The sequence below is a fragment of the Sciurus vulgaris genome (genome assembly GCF_902686455.1).
Source record: "Sciurus vulgaris genome assembly, chromosome: 4".
In the NCBI taxonomy this organism is placed as follows: domain Eukaryota; kingdom Metazoa; phylum Chordata; class Mammalia; order Rodentia; family Sciuridae; genus Sciurus; species Sciurus vulgaris.
In genome coordinates, this window is record NC_136464.1 from 58,870,843 (window position 1) to 58,892,955 (window position 22,113).

The following is a 22,113-nucleotide window of genomic DNA, read 5'->3' on the forward strand; positions in this document are numbered from 1 at the left end:
ATTCATTTACCTGCAAAATGTCATAATTTTATTCTTCTTTAAGGCTGTGTAATATTCCATTATGTACATACACAACATTTTCTTTATTTTTGGAGGTCTTTATATCATAAGATCATGTCATCTACAGATACAAACTGATTTCCTTCTTTCCAATTTGGATGCCCTCTGTTTCTTTCTCTTGCCTGATTCAACATAGTACTGGCTGAAATTCCCAGTACTGTGTTAAATAAAAGTGGCGAAAATGGGCATCCTTGTTTTGAGCTCTTAGTAAGCTTTCAGGTTTTCTCCTTTCAGTAGAATGATAGTTTTTTTTTTTTGTTTGTTTGTTTGTTTTTGATGCAGTGCTGTGGATCAAACCTAGGGCTTTGTGTATAGTAGGCAAGTGCTGTACCACTAAGCCATATACTGAGCCCAGCTGTTGGCTTTTTACCTATGATCTTATTATACTGAGGTATGTTTTTTCCATACCTCTTAGGTTCAGCAATTTGTTGGATTTTATCAAATGAGTTTTCTGCATCTGTTGAGATGATCATACAGCTTTTGTCCTTCATTCTGTTAATATGGTATATCATATTTATCAATTTATATATGTTGACCCCTCCTTGCATCCCTGGGGATGAATCTTTTTTAATGTGCCATTATCTTCATTTTGTTAATATTTGGTTGAGAATTTTTGTATCTATGCTCATCAAAGTTATTGTTCTATAGTATTTTTGTTGTTATTGTTGCATTCTTGTCTGTTTTTGGTGTCAGGGTAATGTGTATTGGATGAATTCCTTCCTCTTTAATTTTTTGGAATAATTTAAGAAGAATTGGGGGCTGGGGATATAATTTAGTGATAGAGAGCTGTCTAACATGCATTGGTTCCCGAGTTCAGTCCCCAGCACTGCCATAAATAAAAACAAAAACTAGAAGAGAATTGGCATAGGTTTACTCAGCAGTGAGAGTATCTGTTCCTGACTTTTTTTCTGGGAGACTTTTCTTTTGGGTGTGCTAAGGATTGAATCCAGGGCCCTGCCTTTGCTTGGCAAGCTCTCTACCACTGAGTTACATCCCTAGTCCTACTGATTCAATCTCAGTACTTGTTATTGTTCTGTTCAGGTTTTCTGTTTTCATGGTTTAATCTTGGTAAGGTGTGGTTATCCAGGAATTTGTTCATTTATTCTATGTTATCAAATTTTGTTAGTGAAAAGTCATTCATAATAACCTCTTTTGAGCCTTTCTGTGGTGTCCATTGTAGTGTCTCCCTTTTCTTCTTCTTCTTTTTTTTAAATTAGTCTTCTTAGTTATTCTGACTAAGGGTTTGTTGGCTTCATTTTTCTCAAAGAACCAATTCTTCATTGTGTCTTTTCTTTTTCACTATTTCATTTATTTCTGCTCAGCTTTTTGTTTAAGTTGTAGATGGACACAATATCTTTATTTTGTTCATTTATTTTTATGTGGTGCTGAGCATCAAACCCAGTGCCTCACATATGCTAGGCAAGTGCTCCACCACTGAGCCGTAGCACCAGCCCAGCCTTTTTTTTTTTCTTCCTCTTGTTCTTAGTCTGTGAGATGCAGCAATAGGTTATCTGAGTTCTTTCTGCTTTTTAAATATAGATGTTGATTGTTTAAAAACTCCCATGTTAGTACTGTTTTTATTGTCTTACATAGGTTTTTGTCATGTGTCTCAATTTTCATTTGTTTGAAGAGATTTTTAAATTTTCTTTTTGATTTCTTCCCTGATCCATTGGTTGTTCAAGAATAAGCTCCTTGTGGGCTGGGGATGTGGTTCAGTGGTAGAATGCTGGCCCTGGGTTCAATCCCCCATGTCACCCCTCCACAAGAAAAGAAACTTTCTTACTTTCAGTGTGTTTATATAATTTCCAAATTATTTTGTTTCATATATTTTTTTTCGGTGCTTTATAATTGTACATGATGATGGGATTTGTTTTTACTTGTTTGAGTTTCCAAAGTCTTTCTTATTACTGATTTCTAGTTTTTTTTTTTGGTATTTATGATTTTTTTCTTATTTGTACCAGGTATTGAACCCAGGGGCACTTAACTACTGAGTCACATCCCCAGCCTTTTTTTGTATTTTATTTAGAGACAGGGTCTCACTGAGTTGTTTAGGCTCTCACTAAGTTGCTGAGGCTGGCTTTGAACTTGAAATCCTCCTGCCTCAGCCTCTCGAGCTTCTGGGATTACAGGTGTGTGCCACTATTCTTAGCTTAATTTCAGTTTTGAAAAAAATTCTTGAGATTTGTTTTATGGCCTATTATATGATCTGCTCTGGAGACTGTTCCACCTTTTGATGAGGAGAGTGTGTGTTCTGCATGTGTTGGTTGGAATGTCCTGTAGATGTCTTTTAGGTTCATTTGGTGTAGGGTGCAATTTAATTCTGCTCTTTCTCTGTTTACTTTTTGTCTGAGTGAGATATCCATTTCTGAAAGTGGGACAGTTAAGTCCCTTACTGTTATTTTATTGCAATTTGTCTTTCCCTATTAATACTTGCTTTTACATTTGGTCCCCCTATATTATGCACATATGTATTTAGAATCATTTATTTCCTCTTGATGGTTGACACCTTTATCATTATGTAATGACCTTTGTCTCTTTATTGCTTTTGATTTACAGTTGATTTTATCTGATAGGAATATGGCTACTCCTCCTTTTGGATTCCATTTGGAGAATATCTTACTACATCCCTTTATTTTCTGTGTAGATGTGTCCTCAGAGGTGAAGTTTCTTATGAACATTTAGTTGGGTCTTATTTTTTCCTTTTTTTTTTTCTTTTTTAAATCCATTCAGTCACTTTGTATCTTTTAACCCGAGAATTTTTTATCCATTGATGTCGAAGGTAATTATCAATAGGTGGTAAGGTCTTAACTATAGCCATTTTGTAATTTGTTTTCTGGTGTTACTGCAGTTCTTTTTTGTTTGTTCATTTGTTTGTTTTTTGCTTTCTTACTCTTAGTCTTCCTTTGTGATTATGTGATTTACTCTGGTAGTGTGTTTTGATTCCTTGCTGATTTTGGTTGTCTCTGTAGATTTTTGTGGATACCATGAGGCTTACCATAAAAACACCTTTTGGTATAGCAACTATACTGAAATGATAGCACCTTAACATGATTTTAAAGATAAGAAAAAACTACTAAAAAATACTACCCTTGACACCATTCCACCCCACAGTTTGAATTTTTCATGTCCCATTTTACATCTTTATTTCTATTTACATTAATGTGGTCCTTATGGTTTTGGTTTTTATCTTCATTATCAAAAATATTAAAAATTTACTTGTGATGAATTCTATAAAATTCTGTTGTAATCAAGTATTTTCTAATTTATCTAGGGAAAATGGAACTTGAGAAAACAATGTAGTGAATTGTTACCATTCACAATAATTTTTTTTTAGAAATTTCTGAAAGCTAAGGAAACAAAGCAAATGCCCATCTCTATTGTTATTGTATTAATAAATCTATTGGAATTTGAAAGGAGATACTGATTTCTTCAACATAGTAATGCCACAGTAGAATGTATTTCTTTGCGTAGTATATATGGCTAAAGAAATTAGCATTTGTGTTATAGGGCAGTATTTTGGAAAGAAGAGTCACTGAGTTTAAATTGCCATGCAGATTTAGAAGATTTTGGTAAACTTTATGACTAATTTAATACTAAGGCCTCCAAGAATTTACAGGTTCATTTATTCTTTAACAGTGCATTCCTTACATAGTATTTGCCAAGTACTATGGTAGGTATTAGGGATTTTCATGCATATAAAATATATAGTCTCCCTTTATAGAATTTACTATTTAGCAGAAGAGATTAACCTTAAATGAATACTGTGTATACTGTAATTAGTAATATGCTATGAAGGAGAAAAACATAGTGTCTTATGAAAATATAGTATTTAGAAATGTTTGATTTTGCAAGTTGGAGCTGATAACTGGAATTATTATTATTTTTTTTCAAAATATTAAGTACAGTTAACAGATCTACATAAGATGCTTCTGGTACACATAATAATAGTAGTAAATATTACTATTTACTAAGAATAAATGCATAGTTGTAATTTCTATGTATTTTTCATTCCTAATTCTTTCTGCATTACCAGTGTTTAATTTTGGTATTGCAAAAAAGGAAAAGGCATTTTGTTACCTTTGAAAATTTGAAGGTACATTGGATCCTGCTAATTTGTTGGATTCTGCTAAATTTTAGCAGTACAAACTCTCAAGCTTTGTAGTTAAGAACATAAATCCACTAAATAAAAATATATCTAATAAAACAATATGGAATTAGAGTAACTCTCCTTTTTCCTGCTCACAATTTGATTTGCTGAAGCTGCTTCCCGAAAATCATGGGTATCGACACTCTATTCAGAACTTGCTCTGGACTCTCATTTGGCAGAATCAGGTCAGATGGCAGTATCAGGTAAAGGGAAATAAGAAACATGTTTCTTTCCCCTGCCCCCCCTTTTTTTCCTTGAAAGCATTCATTCAGGAAAAACAGTAGAAAGATCAGGTAAAGGAAAAGTATTTAAGATGATTTGGGATGGTTTGATGCACAAGGTTAATCAAGTTTTGGGAATTTTTTTTCCAGTCAGCTTTTAGAATTAAGCAAACATTAGAAAGGGGGGATGGGATTTTTAGAAGTATTAGGACAAAATAAGATGGCAGAAAATAAAATTTAACATATCAGTGATCATCATAAATGTGGATTGATTGAATTTCCCTAGTAAGTAGTATTGTCACTGATTGAGATGTAAACAGAAGGGTGACCTAAAAGGAGCAGATTTCATAATGTATGAATTTTGGTGGAAAGCATGGTAGGAAGCTTATTGGTTCTAAGAAATCTGATAAAGAAGAATATGTATTAAACTAGACTGAACACCTAAACACCAATTTTAGACAAATTAAATGATGTACATTTTACAAATATATTGCCTAGTTTCACACAGTACAGATTTTTAAAAAATTTATAATAAAAGGAAATTCTGAATTTAAGAGCACTCTGAGGAGTATTTCACATGTGAACATTGTTCACTTTGCATAAGTATTGTCTTTTGAGGGTGTTTTATCATACCTTTTACTTTTTTATATTTAGATCTTGATTACTGATTTTTTTTTTTAACATAAATTTTTGGTAAATTGACCTTGATTGAGGTCAGTATGAAACTCTGCACATAGTAGATGTTCAGTAAATAGCATGAGTAAGTGGCAATTCAAGATCCATTTATTAAATGGAATTGATCCTGCTCTTTCTTCTTTTCTAGAAATATTAAAAGTTTGTCAGATATCCAGATAGTACAGGTTGCTTGCGGTTACTATCATTCACTTGCACTTTCTAAAGGTAAGCATTGTTTTTATTTTCTTTTCTTCCAGTTTATCACTTGGTGCTTTGAGCAGAAAGGTCTCTGACTTTTTAATCTTTTCCATGATTGTTCTGGTTTTTCTTGATCCTTTTCATTCCCATGTAAATTGTAGTACTAGCTTTTCAGTTTTCTTAGAGAAACAACCTGCTGGGATTTTGATAGATATTTTGTTGTCCGTAAATGAATTTGAGGAAAATCTTCACAGTATTGATCCTTAAGAGTCTTTCGGATCTTGAACATCTCTCTCCATTTTTTTTAAAGTCTTTTAAAACTTTTCTTAGTATTTTGTTTTATGTGAAGAAATCTTATATGTCGTTAATTATATTTTTAACCTTTTTATAATTTATTCATTTTTATGTGGTGTGAAGGATCAATCCAAGTGCCTCACACATGCTAGACAAGCACTCTACTACTGAGCTACAACCTCAGCCCTTTGATTAGATTTTTTTCTTTAGGTATTCATTTTTTTTTCCTGTTTGTGAATGGTGTCATTGTTAGTTGTTTGTGATAGTGATGAAATTGATTTTTATGTCTAATTTTTCACATCACAATTACAAGCTATTTTTTCATAGCTGGGGAGGATTGGCCTCCAGTCTTATTTTAACCTCACATATAAATTTTTTGTGACAAAAAATAGAGAAGGTAGCTAAACAAACTGTTGGCTTTGTGTTCCTCTCTTACTTATTTCACTTAATCTTCATATGCCAGCTAAGGACTAGGACATAGGTTAGTAAAGAACCTGGCATTATTCTTCTTCTTCTTCCTGTTCTTCTTTTTCTTCTTCTTCCTTTTATGACTACTTATGAAAATAAGTTCCTGGACTTTTTAAAATCATCATCATTATCGTTATTCTATTATTAAAGTCAGTAAATGTCTAGGGTGATCTGTGAATAAAACACTGGCCTAGAATTGTAAGAAAACAAACAAACCAAGACAGTTTTAGGGACTCTAAAACGTCTAGTGGGCGAGGCAGATATCCAAATAGAGGAAGGAAAAAATAGTTAATAGTTTGATCAAGGTGGAAATAAAATCCTTTACAGAAAGTCATTAGTTCTGATTGATAGAATTGGTAGCATAAGGAGAAAATTGCTATTTGGGGTGAGTCTTGAAAGATAAATGGAATTTAAGAATTATAGAAATATTAAGTGGTTGGGGTATTGACTAAGGGTATAGTACTAGTAAAGACATGGAACCAAGAAAGTGATGTGATTGAGTATTGGCATTGGGTTTTATGTATTGTTAAGGTTATGAGAGACATATGTCAGTTGAGGCTGAAATAAAAGTAGAAATGTATTAAAAAGGACCTTAAATATTATATTACGGAATTTGGATTTCTGTAGGCATTGAGAAACATGGCATCTCTGTATTCTTTACTGTTGTTTTGCTGGCTCCACTTTTGATATTTTGGTAGGTTGATCCAGCAAAATTTAGATCCCAAGATTATACAAATTAGGGCAGTTTTCCATTTTGATCTTGTTTCATTTGTGTGTGGTTTTTTTTTTTTTTTTTGGGTGGGGGGTTCTTACACAGCTTTATGCTTTACACAGTATGACAGTCATCTAACAATTTGTTGAACATTTAGTGTGAATTAGGTATACTACAGTATATAGTGATAAGCAATACACAGGCCCTCATGATATAGCCATACAAATAATGATAATATACTACCATAAGGGTTGAAAAGAAAAAGTTTGAAGTATCTAGAACATTTAATAGGGAGCACTGTCTTTAATCTGGGTGATCTGGGAACGAAGACTTATGCTGGTAGAGAATAGAAGTGTACCAGATAAAGATGAGGGGAAGGTTTAGACAGAGGGAACAGCAAGTATGTGTATGTGAGGACCTGCTATTGAAAAATCTAAAGGAAGGCAAGTATGGTTAGAGTATAGTGAGTGAGGGAAGGTATGAAATAAGATTAGAAACACATAGATCATACAAAGCCCTACACACATTCTTAAAAATGTTGTCCCAAGAGCATGAGAAAACATAAAAAAATTTTTTTCAGGCAAACAAAGTCATCAAATCTACCTTTTAATAATGTTGCTATTCATATATGTAAATGTCTCCTTGTATGTGTATAGAACACTTTTGAGAAGACTTACCAGTAGTGGGTAGAAATAGTTGTCTTGGAAGAATTTAGGGACTTGAGTTTTTGGAGGGAAGCTTAGGTTTTTTGTTTTTTTTGTTTTTTTAAATTTGGTACTAGGACGTGAACCCACGGTCTCTTTACCTTTGAGCTACATTCCCAGTCCTTTTCCGTTTTTTAATTTTAGACAAGTTCTGTCTAAGTTCCTTAGGGCCTCATTCAGTTGCTGACGCTGGTCTCAAACTTATGATCCTCCTGCCTCAGCCTCCCCACTTGCTAGAATTATAGGCACGTGTCTGGTTGAAGCTCACAGAAAGTGTGTACAATTTTGTAATAGGAATTTAAAAAAATACTTTGCACTGAAGCACATAACTAGTTTAATGCCAATTGTTGGTTTAATAAAAAAAAAATATCTAAAGTTGTGAAATAGTCTGGCAATGGGGAAGTTAAACAGACAATCTGGGGAAACTCTTATATAACCACTTAAAATGGTGAAGAATGAACCTATTTGTCATTTTTTTTTAAGAAAGAAAATTATATGTAACCTAGTAATACACGATAGATTTGGATGTGTATGATGTAAGAGAGGAGGGGTTATTCATTATGGTTCCCTAGTGTGCTACTGTTGCTATGTCATTCACTGAAAATGGGAAACACTAAAAAGAGGTACAGGTGTGGGAGATAGAGTGGAGATTGTGAGTTCAGTTTGGAACATGCTGAGTTAGAAGTGCATTTGACATATCCAAGTGTAAATGTCAGGTAAACACTGGGTTATATAGCTTTTTGCTCAGGAGAGATTTGGGCTAGTGATAGATTTTGAATGTGACCAGCATATAGTTGATAACTGAAGTTTTGAGCCTTAGATGAGTACCTCTTGGGAGACATTGAGGAATATTAAAATAGAGGATTACTAAAAAGAGAGAGTCCTTTGTGGAGGATTGTAAGGATGAGATTACCCTTACTTATGTAATTAATCGTCAGTGTAATTAATCATACTTAAAATGTAGTAATGTAAAATGTTCTTGTAGGTAATGCTCTAGGTAGTATTTATGTTTCTTATGTTTATAAGAAATAAGCCTAAATGCTAAAAAGAGGAGTATGTTTCCATCTACTGTGAGGAAGAATGTCCCCAAATAGCAGATGATCTTCAAATGAAATTTTTTTCTGTTAATAATTTTGTGATTTGCTTGTTTGCTTGTTTTGTTTTTGTTTTACAGCAAGTGAAGTTTTTTGCTGGGGACAGAATAAATATGGCCAATTGGGTTTAGGCATTGACTGTAAAAAGCAAGCTTCACCACAACTGATTAAGTCTTTGCTTGGAATTCCGTTCATGCAAGTGGCAGCTGGAGGAGCCCATAGTTTTGTACTTACCCTTTCTGGAGCTATCTTTGGATGGGGACGCAACAAATTTGGTCAGCTAGGTCTTAATGATGAAAATGGTAGGTTCTCATAGTTCAAATGTACTTTTTAAAAGACATGATCTTTTGAGTTGAATGAGTGATTCTTAGTGTGTCAGAGAAAATGTGCCCAAATCTTCAGATGATAAGACTGAGTTGTTAATTTAAAAATATCTTTTGATAGCATTTTGGAGGAATGGTGGGGATACCAAAAAAAGAGTTTTATTGTAAATTATAGAAAGTATATCTAGACAACATTTTTGGATGTTCTTAAAGGACAGTTAAAGAGTATTACTTCAAATTGGTAATAACCAGCATGTTTCATTATTGGCTACCATCAATGGAAAGAAACTAAAATTATTCTGGGAAGGGCCTGGGTGCTTTCCACGACACTGCCCCTCCACCAAAACAAAGCAAAACAAAAACCTCAGGGAAAGTAACCTGAATGCTAAATCTGTGTGTTTCGGAGAAATATTTACATGATCTGGGGTCATTAAATTACTTTTTGGTTGGTTTCTCTTTTGACATTGATGCTATAGTCTTGAAAATAACATACTTTGACTTGTAAGAAATTTTAACTATCTGAAACAATCAGGCGGGCTGGGGAGATAGCTCAGTCGGTAGAGTGCCTGCCTTGCAAGCACAAGGCCCTGGGTTCAATCCCCAGCACCGCAAAAAAAAAAAAAAAAAAGATTCAGTGAAACAATCAGGATATTGGATCCGATTTTTTTCATAACCGTAGTTGGTTAGCCAATATGTGATATACAAAAACTGTAATTTCATAAAGTTCAGCATAATTGTGATGACTGAAATGGATAAAAGTAAGTTGTCGATCAGTTAACAACTGATAATGCCCTCAAAAAATTAAATAATAATTCTATATAAGAAAAGTATGCTATAATAGGACAGTATATATCATTACTGCTACAAAATAGCTGAAAATAGGTTTTGCAGGCTGCTAAGTATAATCACAAGGCCAATATAAAGAATGTTGTATATATAGAAAATTAGAAGCAGTTAAATAAATTTTAACTTCCTCGATTGCTGAGTTCTGTGCATATTGGCATATAGGTTGCTTAACACTTAACTATTTAAATTTACTTTATCACAGTAGCATGAATAGGCAGGCCTAGGAACCCAAGTTAGTAGGCTTGTACTATAAAATCATTGACTCAGTTAAAATTACTCAGTCATCACTCTTCTGAGCTTGGAAAGCTATAGAGAAAACACATTTAAAGGAATTTCAATTTAAAAAAATATTGTTAACCTCTCTTGTTGGATTTTCAGATAGATATGTTCCTAATTTACTAAAGTCACTAAGATCTCAGAAAATAGTTTATATTTGTTGCGGAGAAGATCATACAGCTGCGCTAACCAAGGTATTATATTTCTAAAACTTTGTTATTTTTACTCATAATAGTTCTTTCATAATTAGTGAATGTTTCATGATTTTTATATTAAAACTTGAAGTTGATATTGGTATTTCAAAAATAGCTTATCTAGTTAAAAAAGCTAGATGATATTTATTCTTGAAAACAACTTGCTTTAATTTCAGCTTTAACATTATAAAATATGAATTGTCAGCAGTTATATGACATAACTGGTTCAGTAATAGTTTTGAAAAAAATATCCCATTTAGTTCATCAGGTTTGCTGTGCTATGTGTGTCAGTTCCATTTATATTACAAAGCTTTACCTAATTTGAATTTAGTTTCTATTTGACTTATATTTTATAATGTAGTAGAGGATACTGAATTTCTGTTATTCATAGCCTGAGTATTGTGCAGTTATAATGAGCTTTCAACATGGTTTGTCGATGACTTTAAACTTTTCACCTCTCACTTTCTTGGGTACGTGCCAACTCACCATCAGCACTGCTTAGTTTTCTAGTGACTAGAAGTTAAATGAAAATGAAACTATTTGGGCTGGTAGAGCTCTTGCTTAGCATGAGAGAACACCAATTCCCAGCACCGAAAACAAAAAGCAATAGGAAAAAAAAAAAAAAAAACCCATTCCATTAACTTTAACTGAAAAATTATTTATTGTAGTCATTCGTGTGAACTACGAAATTCGTGTGAATTTGACAAGGTTTTCATTGACTAAATTAGAAAATGGTACTTTTATTTCTTTATCTTTGTCCTACAGAGTAGATAAAATTAAGAAGGAATTACCTTTTAATAGGCTTTCAAATTCTGAACTCTTATTCTCATGTTGGGAATTTTGACATGACAAAGATTATTCTTAGTCATTGTCAAATTTAGTGAACTTTGAAAAAATGACCAATTATAAAAGTTAACGTTTAAATATTTTATCTTACTAGCTGTTCGTAAGAAAACTTTTACTGTAAATACTTGCCAGTCCTGTTATATTTTATTGATTTTTAAAAAATCATTTAAATTACAAATGTAATAAGTGAAGTCTTATTTTAATAATTTTGGCAAGTTTTATGAGTTTTAGTCATTCTGTCTGATATTTGGAAGAAATAATGCTATGTAGAAATAACTAAAAATATTTTATGTCAAAATGTAAAGATGTTTTGTATGGCAATTTTGTAATAGAAGTCTAATAATGGTTTTCAAATTCAGTCTATTGAGTAACCACTTACTGTCCCAGGATAGTCACTATCTATTGGAAGTTTAAAAAATGCTTTTTCTACCAATCTTCTGCATACATCTTTCAGAAGAAAATGATTGGTGATGTTTGTTCACTAGAATTTTTAGCATACATTATTTTAAAGAAAACTAGGTTTAAAAATCCCCAAAGTAAATATTTTATTTTCCTTTAAGTTAGAATATATGTTCCATATCTATGTATCTTTTACTTTTGTGCAAGAATTTCTTGTGCATAGATTAGCATTGCTTTATGAAGCAACTTCCTTATGCATAACCTACATTAGGATGACAACATTAAGAAAACTTACATTAGAAAAGATTTAAAAGCTGATTTAAAAAAACAATAAGTGGAAAGACATGCAGCGTTAATGAGTTTGAAGACACCACTGTAAACGTGAAATTTTTTAAAGTTCACTTGCAAATTCATTATGTAAATCATATAGATAAACCTTTTGACTTAGCAATCCCACTTAAGAATCTACCCCAGAGATAATGAAATTTTATATCAAAGGTCATAGTTTTGCTATTAAAAAAACACCACAATTGCACACTTGTAATCCCAGCTACTTGGGAGACTGAGGCAAAAGGATAAGAAGTTTGAGGCCAGCCTGGGTAACCTGATGAGACCCTGTCTGAAAATAAAACTTAAAAAGGACTGGGATATAACTCATTTGTAGAACGGTTGCCTGAGTATCCATGAGGCCCTGAGAGTGAGCCCCAGTACTGCAAAAAGCAAAAATTAAAAACAAAACATGGCCTGGATTTTAGATGATTTAAGAAATTAGTATTAATTTTGTGAGTGTGGTAATAGCATTTGTTAGAGACTTATGCCATTGCATATATACATACACCTATATGTGGAAATTGATTTGATGACCAAAAATTTAAAGCATTCCGTGCTTGTTTTTTCACATAAAGTACTCCTCAAAAAGGTAAAGAGGAGGCATAAATATAATAAGATTCCATCCTTTTGCCACTTACTGTAAATGAATGATGGCTATATAAAAATTATATTTTCTTTCTACTTTTATACATTTGATACTTTATAAATTTTAAAAAGGAAAATTGGTTTATATTGGAATATGTAAAAATTGTGCTCCTAGGTGATGAAAGGATATAAAATTGCATATATAGCTACAGCTGTGAAGAAACGTAGTTGAAATGAAAAATACTGATGGTGGTTCTGTTGTCATCATAGATTATTTTTTAAAATACATGACCTCTAATCCAGTTATGTGTTTTTATAATAAAATTTTTAAGAACATCTATATTATTGCACTATGTGCTTAAAATACTTTATTTGTGCGCTCTGGTTGCATGCACTTTATGCAGAGATTTATTTTCGAAGCATAACTAGCTTGCAAGCTGAAAATGGTCCTATTTTTAGGTATTTGTGAAACTTTATAAAAGTGTACTTTGAATCCAAGAATACAATGATGGTAAGGCAATGCAAATAAGTAATCAGCAAGAAATTGAAAAAAGAAAAAAAAAACCAAGACATTAAGTTGTTTGATGTTTTTAATTTTGTAAAGTATGTGATAATTATATACCCTTCAACCTGGAATTCTCTTAGTTTGAAGACATTTTATATTCTTGAACGAATCATCTGTTAATTGTTAAATTTTGAAGACTATGTAAGAGACAAAATTGAGTCCATATTTAAGATCAGCTTATTTTTCTGAAGATCAGTTATTTTCTTGTATTAGGCCTTGTACTAAATGGTTTTGTCTTTTTTTTAGGAAGGTGGAGTGTTTACTTTTGGAGCTGGAGGGTATGGTCAGTTGGGTCATAACTCTACCAGTCATGAAATAAACCCAAGGAAAGTTTTTGAACTTATGGGGAGCATTGTCACTCAGATTGCTTGTGGAAGGTAAGGTGTTATAGAAAACGAGTATTTTGGTCTTGATACTATGATTCTTTAGGGATTGTTTAGTAAATTGTTATAGGTATTTAGTAATCTGAGATGAAACATTTCCCCCTGAATGTTTAATTTGATGTTAAGAAATCATCAGTGAAGGAGAGCCATCTTTTATGTAGTGGTTATATTTTTGTTTCTTTTAGGAACTGTTCTACTGTTTTCCACAGTGGCTATATCATTATATATTTCTAACAGTTCACAGGTTTCCATTTTATCCATATCCTTAAGAATACTTGTTAGTTTCTTTTTTCTTTATTTTTTAATTTGTACTTTTTAGTTACGTATGACAGTAGAATGTATTTTGACTTATCATGCATACATGGAGAAAAACTTGCCATGTTTTGGTTGTTCATGATATGGAGTTACACTGATCATGTATTCTATTTGAACATAGGCAAGTTATGTCTGATTCATTCTATGGTCTTTCTCATTCCCACCCCTCTCCCAGTTTGTCTTTTCAAGTAGCCCCTGTGGTAGGTGGGAGGTGGTATCTCATTGTGGTTTTGATTTGCATTTCCCTGATGTTTACTGATGCTAAGTATTTTTTTATGTGCTTATTGACTATTGTACATCTTTGGGGAAATGTTCAAATTCTATTCCCATTTTTGAACCCAGGTTTGGGATTTAAGAGTTTTCTCTGTGTTCTGGATGTTCATCTTCTCTCAAATACAAGATTTAGAGCTGTTTTCTTCCATTCTTTGGGTTGCCCTTGTATTATGTTGATAGTGTCTCCCCCAATCCTTTTGGATAAATTATTTCTTTATTATCTTTACAATATGTATTTTATGAGGGTGTTGCTGTGTTGTCTACGCTGACCCCAGGCTCCTGGCCTTCATGTGGTTCTTGAGTAGTTGAATACAGGCATGTACCACTGCACCTAATAGTGTCTTTTTTTTTTTTTTTTTAACTTTATCTATTCATTTATTTATTTTTATGTGGTCTTGAGGATAGAACCCAGTGCCTCACATATGCTAGGCAAGCTCTTACCACTGAGCTCCAGCCCTAGCCCTAATAGTATCTTTTCGTGCACAAAAATTTTTACTTTTCATAAAGTACTGTTCATCTACTTTGTTCTTTGTTGCCTATGTCTTTTGTGTCATATCCAAGAAGTGATCACTGAATCCAGTTTTACCCTGTTTTCTTCTAAGTTTTATAATTTTAGCTTTTAGATTTAGATGGGTGACTCATTTGGATTTAATTTTTGTATGTGGTATGAAATAAAGGGTTCACCTTCATTCTTAGCATGTAAATAGATGTCCAGTTTTCCCTGACCATTCATATAAAAAAGATTGACCTTTCCCCCATTGAATGTTCTTGGCACACTTGTTGAAAATCATTTGAACATATTAAACTAGAATTTATTTCTAGGTTGTCTATTCTGTTCCATTGGTTTGTATGCCAGACCACTTTGTTTGCATTACTTACACCTTTGTAGTAAGTTTTGAGACCAGAAAGTGTGAGTTCACCAACTTTTTTTTTCCTTTTCAAAAGCATCTTAACTATTGTAATCTCTCGATGCCATAGGAATTTTAGGATGGGCTTTTCTATTTCTGCAAAAAATGTTGGAATTTTAGTAGTTATTTATATAGAATCTGTACCTTGCTTTTTTTTATCATAAGTAATTATCTTAATACAGCCTTCTGTCCATGAACATGGGATGCTTATTTTCTTTAAGCTTCTATGCTGCTGCTTTGCAGAATTTGCTTTATTGTAACAGATGGGTTTTGTATGTGTGTGTGTGTGTGTGTGTGTGTGTGTGTGCGCGCGCGCGCGCGTATACTTTAATAGAGTGTTCTACGTATACAGTGATTTCATCTGCCTACATGTATAATTTTACTTCTCCATTTCCACTTTGCTATTTATTTCCTGCCACATTGTTCTGGCTTGACCATCAGGACTACGTTGAATAGAAGTGTTGAAAGTGGGAATCTTTACCTTGTTTGATCAGTGGTCCTTGACCTTTGAATATGATGGTCTCTGAATATGATTTTGTTTAACATTTTTATAGGTATATCTTTTGAGAAGTGTCTGTTTAATTCATTTGTTCATTTATTAATTGATTTTTTTTTTGGTGTTCAGTTTTTGAACTCCTTATATAGTTTAGACATTAATCCTCTGTGTCATAAGAGTAGCTAGCAAAGATTTTTCTCCCATTCTACAGGTTATCTTTTCACATTCTTAATTGTTTTCTTTGCTGTGCAGAAGCTTTTTAATTTGATGCCATCCCATTTATTAACTCTTGGCATTATTTCCTGAGCTTTAGGTGTCTTTTTGAGAAAGTCGATGCATGTGCCTAAAAACTGGAATGTTGACACTACGTTTTCTTCTAGGAGCTGCATAGGTCTAATTCTGAGATCTTTGACCAAGTTTTAGTTGGTGTTTGTGCAGGGTGATAGATAAGGGTCTAGTTTTATTCTTCTCCATATGAATAACCAATTGGCCCAACACCATTTGTTAAAAAGGATTTCTTTTCTCTAGTGTTTTTGGTACCTTTGTCAATTCTTGTATCAATTTCTTGTTATTTTCTAAGTTGCTTTGTGGCTTAAATGTATGGTCTATTTTGGAGAAGGTTCCATGAGCTGCTGAGAATGAAGTGTATTTGGCTGTTGTTGGATGAATATTCTGTAGACGTCTGTTAGGTCCATTTGATTTATAATATTTTCAGATCCAAAGAGTCTTTACTGAGTTTATGTCCAGATGACCTATACAAGGGTGAAAGAAGTGTGTTGAATTCACCCAGTATCATTATATTGGAATCTATCTGAGCCTTTAATTTGAGTAGTGTCTCTTATGTAGTTAGTTACACCCATGTTTGGGGCATAAATATTATTGTTTTATCTTGTTGGATTGTTCCCTTTACCAGTATGAAGTGACCTTTTTTGTTTCTTCTGATTAATTTTGGTGTGAAATCTGTTTTATCAGATATAAGAGTAGCTATTCCTGCTTATTTGGGGGCTCTATTTGCATGGTATATCAATTTTCATCTTTTTACTTTCAGCATGTGATGGTCTTTTACCTGTAAGTTGCGTCTCTTGCAAACAACATTTACTTGGGTATTATTTTTTAATCCATTTTTCCAGCCTGTGTCTTTTATTTGGAGAGTGAAGACCCGTTTGCATTCAGTTTTATATAGAGGGATGTTTATTAATTCCTCCCATTTTTATTTATTTATCATGTTTTATTTGGTCCTGTTTTTCATTTGCTTAACTACTTTTCCAAATGATATTTGTTCTTTTGTGAACTCTGATGTTTATTGTTTCCTTTGTGTGCAGTATTTATTTAAGTTCTACAATGTGGGTTTTATAGTTATGAATTCTTATAATTTCTTCTCATCTTGGAAGGTTTTTATTTCATCTTTGATTTTGAAGGATAGTTATGTTGTATATAGCGGTCTTGCTTGACAGTTATTTTCTTTCAGGACTTGGAGCACATTATTCCAAGCCCTCCTGGCTTGTCCAGTTTGTGCTGAGAAATCCGAAGTGATTCTGATTGACTTGCCTCTAAATTATTTTTTTAATTTTTAATTTTAATTTTGATTTTTTTAAAATTTAGAAACAGGATTTTGTTGAGTTGTTTAGAGCCTCACTAAGTTGCTGAGGCTGGCTTTGAACTCAGTCCTCCTTCCTTAGTCTCCCAAGCCACTGGGATTATAGGCATGTGCCACCATGTGTGTCTTGCCTCTAAATTTGACCTGATAGTTTACTCTTGAGGTTTTTAAAATTCTATCCTTGGTCTGTATGTTAGGCATTTTAATTATGATGTGAGGTAGAGTAGTTCTTTTTAAATTTTGTCTCTTTGGGTTTCTGAATGCCCCCTGTATCTGGATGGTCCATCTCATTCTGAAGGTTTGGAAAACTTTCTGTTAATGTTTCCCTTAAGAATTTGTTCATTCTACTAGCCCATTATTGCACAACCCTCCTAAATTGCAGTGATTCTTAAATTTCATCTATTAATGTTTTCCTAGAGTTCTTATATAGTCTGATCACAGTTACTTTTTTCCTTTCTTTCTGTCTTTCTTTAAAATACTGTCTCAATGTTCAGTGCTGGCCACTGTGTCTTCCAGCTCTGAGATTCTGTCTTTAGCATGGTCTACTCCATTGGAGAGACTTTCAACTGAATATTTTATTTGATTTATTAAGTTTTACATTACCAAGATTTCTGTTCAGTTCTTTTTCAATATTTCTGTCTCCTCATTGAATTTCTCATTCATATTTTTTACTGAGTTCCTTTAATTCAGTTGCTTTTCTGTGTTCCCTTGGAATTTATTGATCATTTTTATAATGGTTCTTTGAATTTCTTATCTGACATTTCATCTACGTCAGTATTTTTTGGGTCATTTGCTGGTGAATTATTTACTTTAGGAGGTATTGTCTTAGCTTGTTTTTTCATATTGTATTATGTTGGGTTTTTTTTGCAACTGGTGGGAAGGATTTCTTTCCTGCTCTTACGTGTAGACCTTTTTAAGGCACAGTCTTTACTGGCTAAAGTGTCCTAGAGTGATCTAGATTGAGACTCCTTTGTAGGTGAGGTATCCAAAGCCTTTGTTTATTTCTCTCTGTTTGTGCTATAGCACTGGCTCTCTGTAGGTGAGACCTGGTGACCTACCTCTAGACATTTGTACTTGGGGCCTGGTTGTTAGTTTGGGTTTTTGTCTCTTCTGTTTTTTTTTTTTTTTTTTTTTGTATTAAAGTATAGCTGAAGATTGAGTGTCATTAATTCATGTGTAGAGCAAGGTGCGTTTTTGATTGACTTGATTTCAGTAGTAGAGTTTCTACCCTGTGAACTTGCGGTGTCCCTGTAGGTTCCAGCACATCACAGAGTAGGGGCAAACAATCAACAGCAACAATCAATGCAAACAATTTATAACATTAAACTAAATACTTGGTTCCTACCATGATATCTACAATGTTAATTGCCACAAAAAACAAATGATGGGGACAGCAATTGTCAATAGCAAAAACAATAGTAACCATTAACTATCTGGCATGAAAGCAAACAGCAGGTGTCAACTGTGCCATCCACAGGCATTAATGTTGGGGAGCAGGAGTTATATGAACCAATTAGTGGTAAAAGTGGTAAGAATGCAGTTAATTAAGAGAAAAAAATGTTATAGAAAAGTAGAAAAGAGTTTACAATTTCAAAAAGTGATAAGAGAAATGCAGAAAACATGTAGCATGTAATGGTTATAAGGAAGTAGAAAAAATAGAAGTAACAAAGTGAAGGGAGAGTGAAAGAGTAATAGAATTCAGCTGTTACCAGAAGAGAGAGAGAGAAATAAGAGAAACAATGAAAACAATAGAAAACAAAGCCAAAATATACTAATCAAAAACCCTAACCCTCAAAAGACAAAGCAAGGAAAAATAATTACTTTTAAAAATGCTAAAAATGAGGAAAAAAGAAATAAACATGTAATATATACCCATGAACCAATCTGCCCAGCAAAACATACACAAAAATAAAAAACAAAAAGAAAAAAGATTCTTAATGAGAAATTAAGGAATCATTTCCACTGAGGTGGTCAAAATAGTAGACAAGAATAGATGGTCACTGTCTGTGCCTGTCTTTCAATTTCTTCTTCAGACCTTAGAGTGAGAGCAAGGGTTGAGGATTATTAACCCTTTCCTCCTTTCCTCCTCCTACTTAGAGTAGCCTAAGACCATAGTTGGTTCAAATAATTCTCAGCTTCTCTTTTCCCAGTATGAGGTAGAATGGATGGAATGTGAAGTATTGTCAGGTGAACTTTTGTCTGCAGAGACCAGATGGATGCACTCTGCTGCAGAGTTCTATATGAAGGGAATTCTATGGTGGGTCTTAGGTCTATTCAGACCTTAGGTGTTTTGTTGTGTGGTGTCTGCTCTGGAGAGATGTTAGGGTTAGGGCCTGGTGGTTGCTGATCTCTGCTGGGAGTCTGAATCTCAGGAGCCTCCCAAGGATTCTACCCCTGGGGTGGGAGGGCCAGTCCTTCAGCCCCTTCCCAGGCTTAGTCCCTAACACATCCACTTGTTCAAATTCCTGGCTTACTTTATCTGGTCACGTGAACTGCCAGACTCAAAGGGTGAAGCAAGTTGGGCTTCCCTTTGCTTTTCCAATTTGCATCTTCCTGGGTAATATATTCTGTGTGCCTGTTTTGCTTCTGTTCCACTAGGTACAGCCTAGGCTGCACTGTAGTTGCTTGCTGAGACAGCATAGGCATGTTTGCTGAGATCTCCCGGCTTTCACAACAGGAGCTGCAGTATGGCTGCCCCAGGGTGGTGCTGGGCTCAGCTCCCCATGGCCAGTTGGGAAACACTGGGCACTCTTTTTTTTTTTTTTTTTTTTTTAATGGAACATATAGTTTATTAAAATATCTTGGATGTGGAGTTTTGCTTCTGAGAGCATTGAGTTTACACAGAGGAAGCACCCAGTACAATATCTGAACTGCATCTACACAATATTCATGCAAAGCTCCAAATTATAACATAGAGTAAAATATCCAAGTTGATCTGCTATTATAAGACCTGTCCTAATGGTTTAGAACTTAGAAGCAAAGGTTGATCAGATTGTATATTTTTGAAAAGGATGCATATGAAGAACTCCCAGGCAAGAATAGCTCATTATAGGTTCAATTCCCAGAATCTTCCCCTCCCAAAAAAAAAATATTTAAGTACACAAGGAGATCCATCATCATCATCAAAATAGTTGATTAACTCAACAAATTGCAGAACTAATGCCTGTGGATATAGAGATCAATCTGAGAACTTTACATAATATGCTAACCACTCAAACACTGGGCACTTTTTAAGCACCAGTGCACAGTACAGCCTCTGAATCAGCTAAAGGTAGACTGCCTTTCTGATGTCAGGTTTTTCGTACTAAATCTGTTACTTTTCACTCTGTTATCACTCCATCTGTGTTGAACCAGCATAGTTACTGCTCCTGCTGGCTAATGTGGTCTTTCTTCTTTGTTTAATATACCCAAATTTCTTAGTCTCTAAGACACTCTGTACAATATTGAGTTTTAGTGAAATCGTGTTTTCATCCTCCTCGCTTAGAAGCAATACTCCTGCTTAAATCCCGAGCCACAGAGCAACGAGGGATGCAACTTTCCTCTAGCCCACCACTTTTGGCTGTCGGCTGTTGGGTTTTCATTAGCTTTCCTTATGTTAGGGTAATTTTTCTGTTTCTTCCTACTTTGTCAGTTTTTTTGTAGTTTTGTTTATTTTTACTGTAAAAAGTGTGTTCAAGTTTGTCCAGTGCTCGTTTTCTAGCTGTTTGAATCATAACATGTTTTTCTCCTTTGTTCTGTTAATAAGTTATACCACATTGTTTTTCTGTATTTTGAACCATCCTTGCATTCTAGAAATGAATGTATGGTGTGCTCCTTTTACTTATTAAATAAAAATGTTTAATGAAAAACACTATGTCATGTTACTCTAGCAGGAGCCTCTACATCTCATGTTTATTGAACCTCTTGGTTTTATCATCTTTATCTTTTACTTGATTTAATTTTGTGTTTTGTTTATCATGACCCCTGTATGTACAAAATCCACTGCAACTGTTGCCATTAAGAGGCCACATTGGATGACTGGCCTGGAAACAAATATAAGTAAGGAGTATAAAGATGGAAATTCAGTGATGGCTCTTTCCTTGTGAGTCAGGCATATCCCATTCCATCATATCTATGATCTTGAAGAACAGGAGCAACGTGATGGCAATTGAATATTAAGTGAAATCAGTCAGGTACAGAAAGACAAATTGTACACGTACTGACTCATAAGGAAACTAAAAACTTTGATCTTATAGAAGACTAGAATTGTGGTTATCAGACTAGGAAGGGTAGAGGCAAGGGAAAATAGGAAGAATTGGTAAATGAGGGGGCAGAAACATAGAGGTTTAAGTTCTAGGTGATTATTATAGTTAGTAATTTATTGTATATTTCAGGAAACAATGTTTTGTGAATACACAAATGATAAATGGTTGAGGTGATAGATATGCTGATTACCATGTTTGATGTGCAGTAGCACATTGTATATATGTGTCAAAATATCACATTGTACCCAATCAATACATGTGATTATTATGTGTCTGTCTAAAAAAAAGAGTAGCTACTGCTGGGATAAGAGCTGAAATTTCCTTGAATTAGCTACAATTTCCCATTTAACCCATCTCCTAGAAATTGCAAACTTTAAATAGGCTGCATAATTAAAAAATGGGTATATCAGATAGACTCTGCCAGTGTAATTGTTATCTAGGTGGGGAAACAGATTTTTGGTGCATCCTATTCTATCATTCTTTAGAATTTGTCTCTCTTGCTATAATTTTGAAAGTCCTTCACCCTCTTCCTCTATCATGCCACCGTTGCCATAAATTAAGTACTGTGTGTACTTTGAACTTGAATACTGTCACCTTGCTGAACGGTTACTAATAACTCATTCATGTATAAAGTCGTATCTGCAAATCAGTCTAGTTGTTTCTTTGTTATTTTTACTTAACATTTATATAATTGTATTCCCTAATGTTAACTAGAAGTGCTGAAGATCAAGACATCATGTCCTGTTTCTTCTCTATAAGAAAGCTTCCACTATTTCATTGTTTGTTGTAAGATTTTTGTAGATAACCTTTATCAGATTAAGAAATTTTCCTTTTATTCCTAGTTTTTATTGTGAACAGTTGTTAGATTTTTAGCTTCTTTCAAGATGATCTCTTTTTTTCCTGCTTTAATCTGTTAATGTGGCAAATTATGTTAATGAAATTTTCTAGTTAACAACAGCT

General features: G+C 33.6%; 1 protein-coding gene across 1 annotated transcript in view; it reads left to right on the top strand.

Moving 5' to 3' along the window:
* HERC4 (HECT and RLD domain containing E3 ubiquitin protein ligase 4) overlaps nucleotides 1–22,113 on the top strand; it is a 115,891-nt gene that overhangs the window by 32,292 nt on the left and 61,486 nt on the right. The window contains 4 exon segments of the mRNA XM_079135765.1: nucleotides 5,252–5,328; nucleotides 8,654–8,875; nucleotides 10,121–10,212; nucleotides 13,184–13,314. Coding sequence (XP_078991891.1) covers nucleotides 5,252–5,328; nucleotides 8,654–8,875; nucleotides 10,121–10,212; nucleotides 13,184–13,314 — 522 coding nt within the window.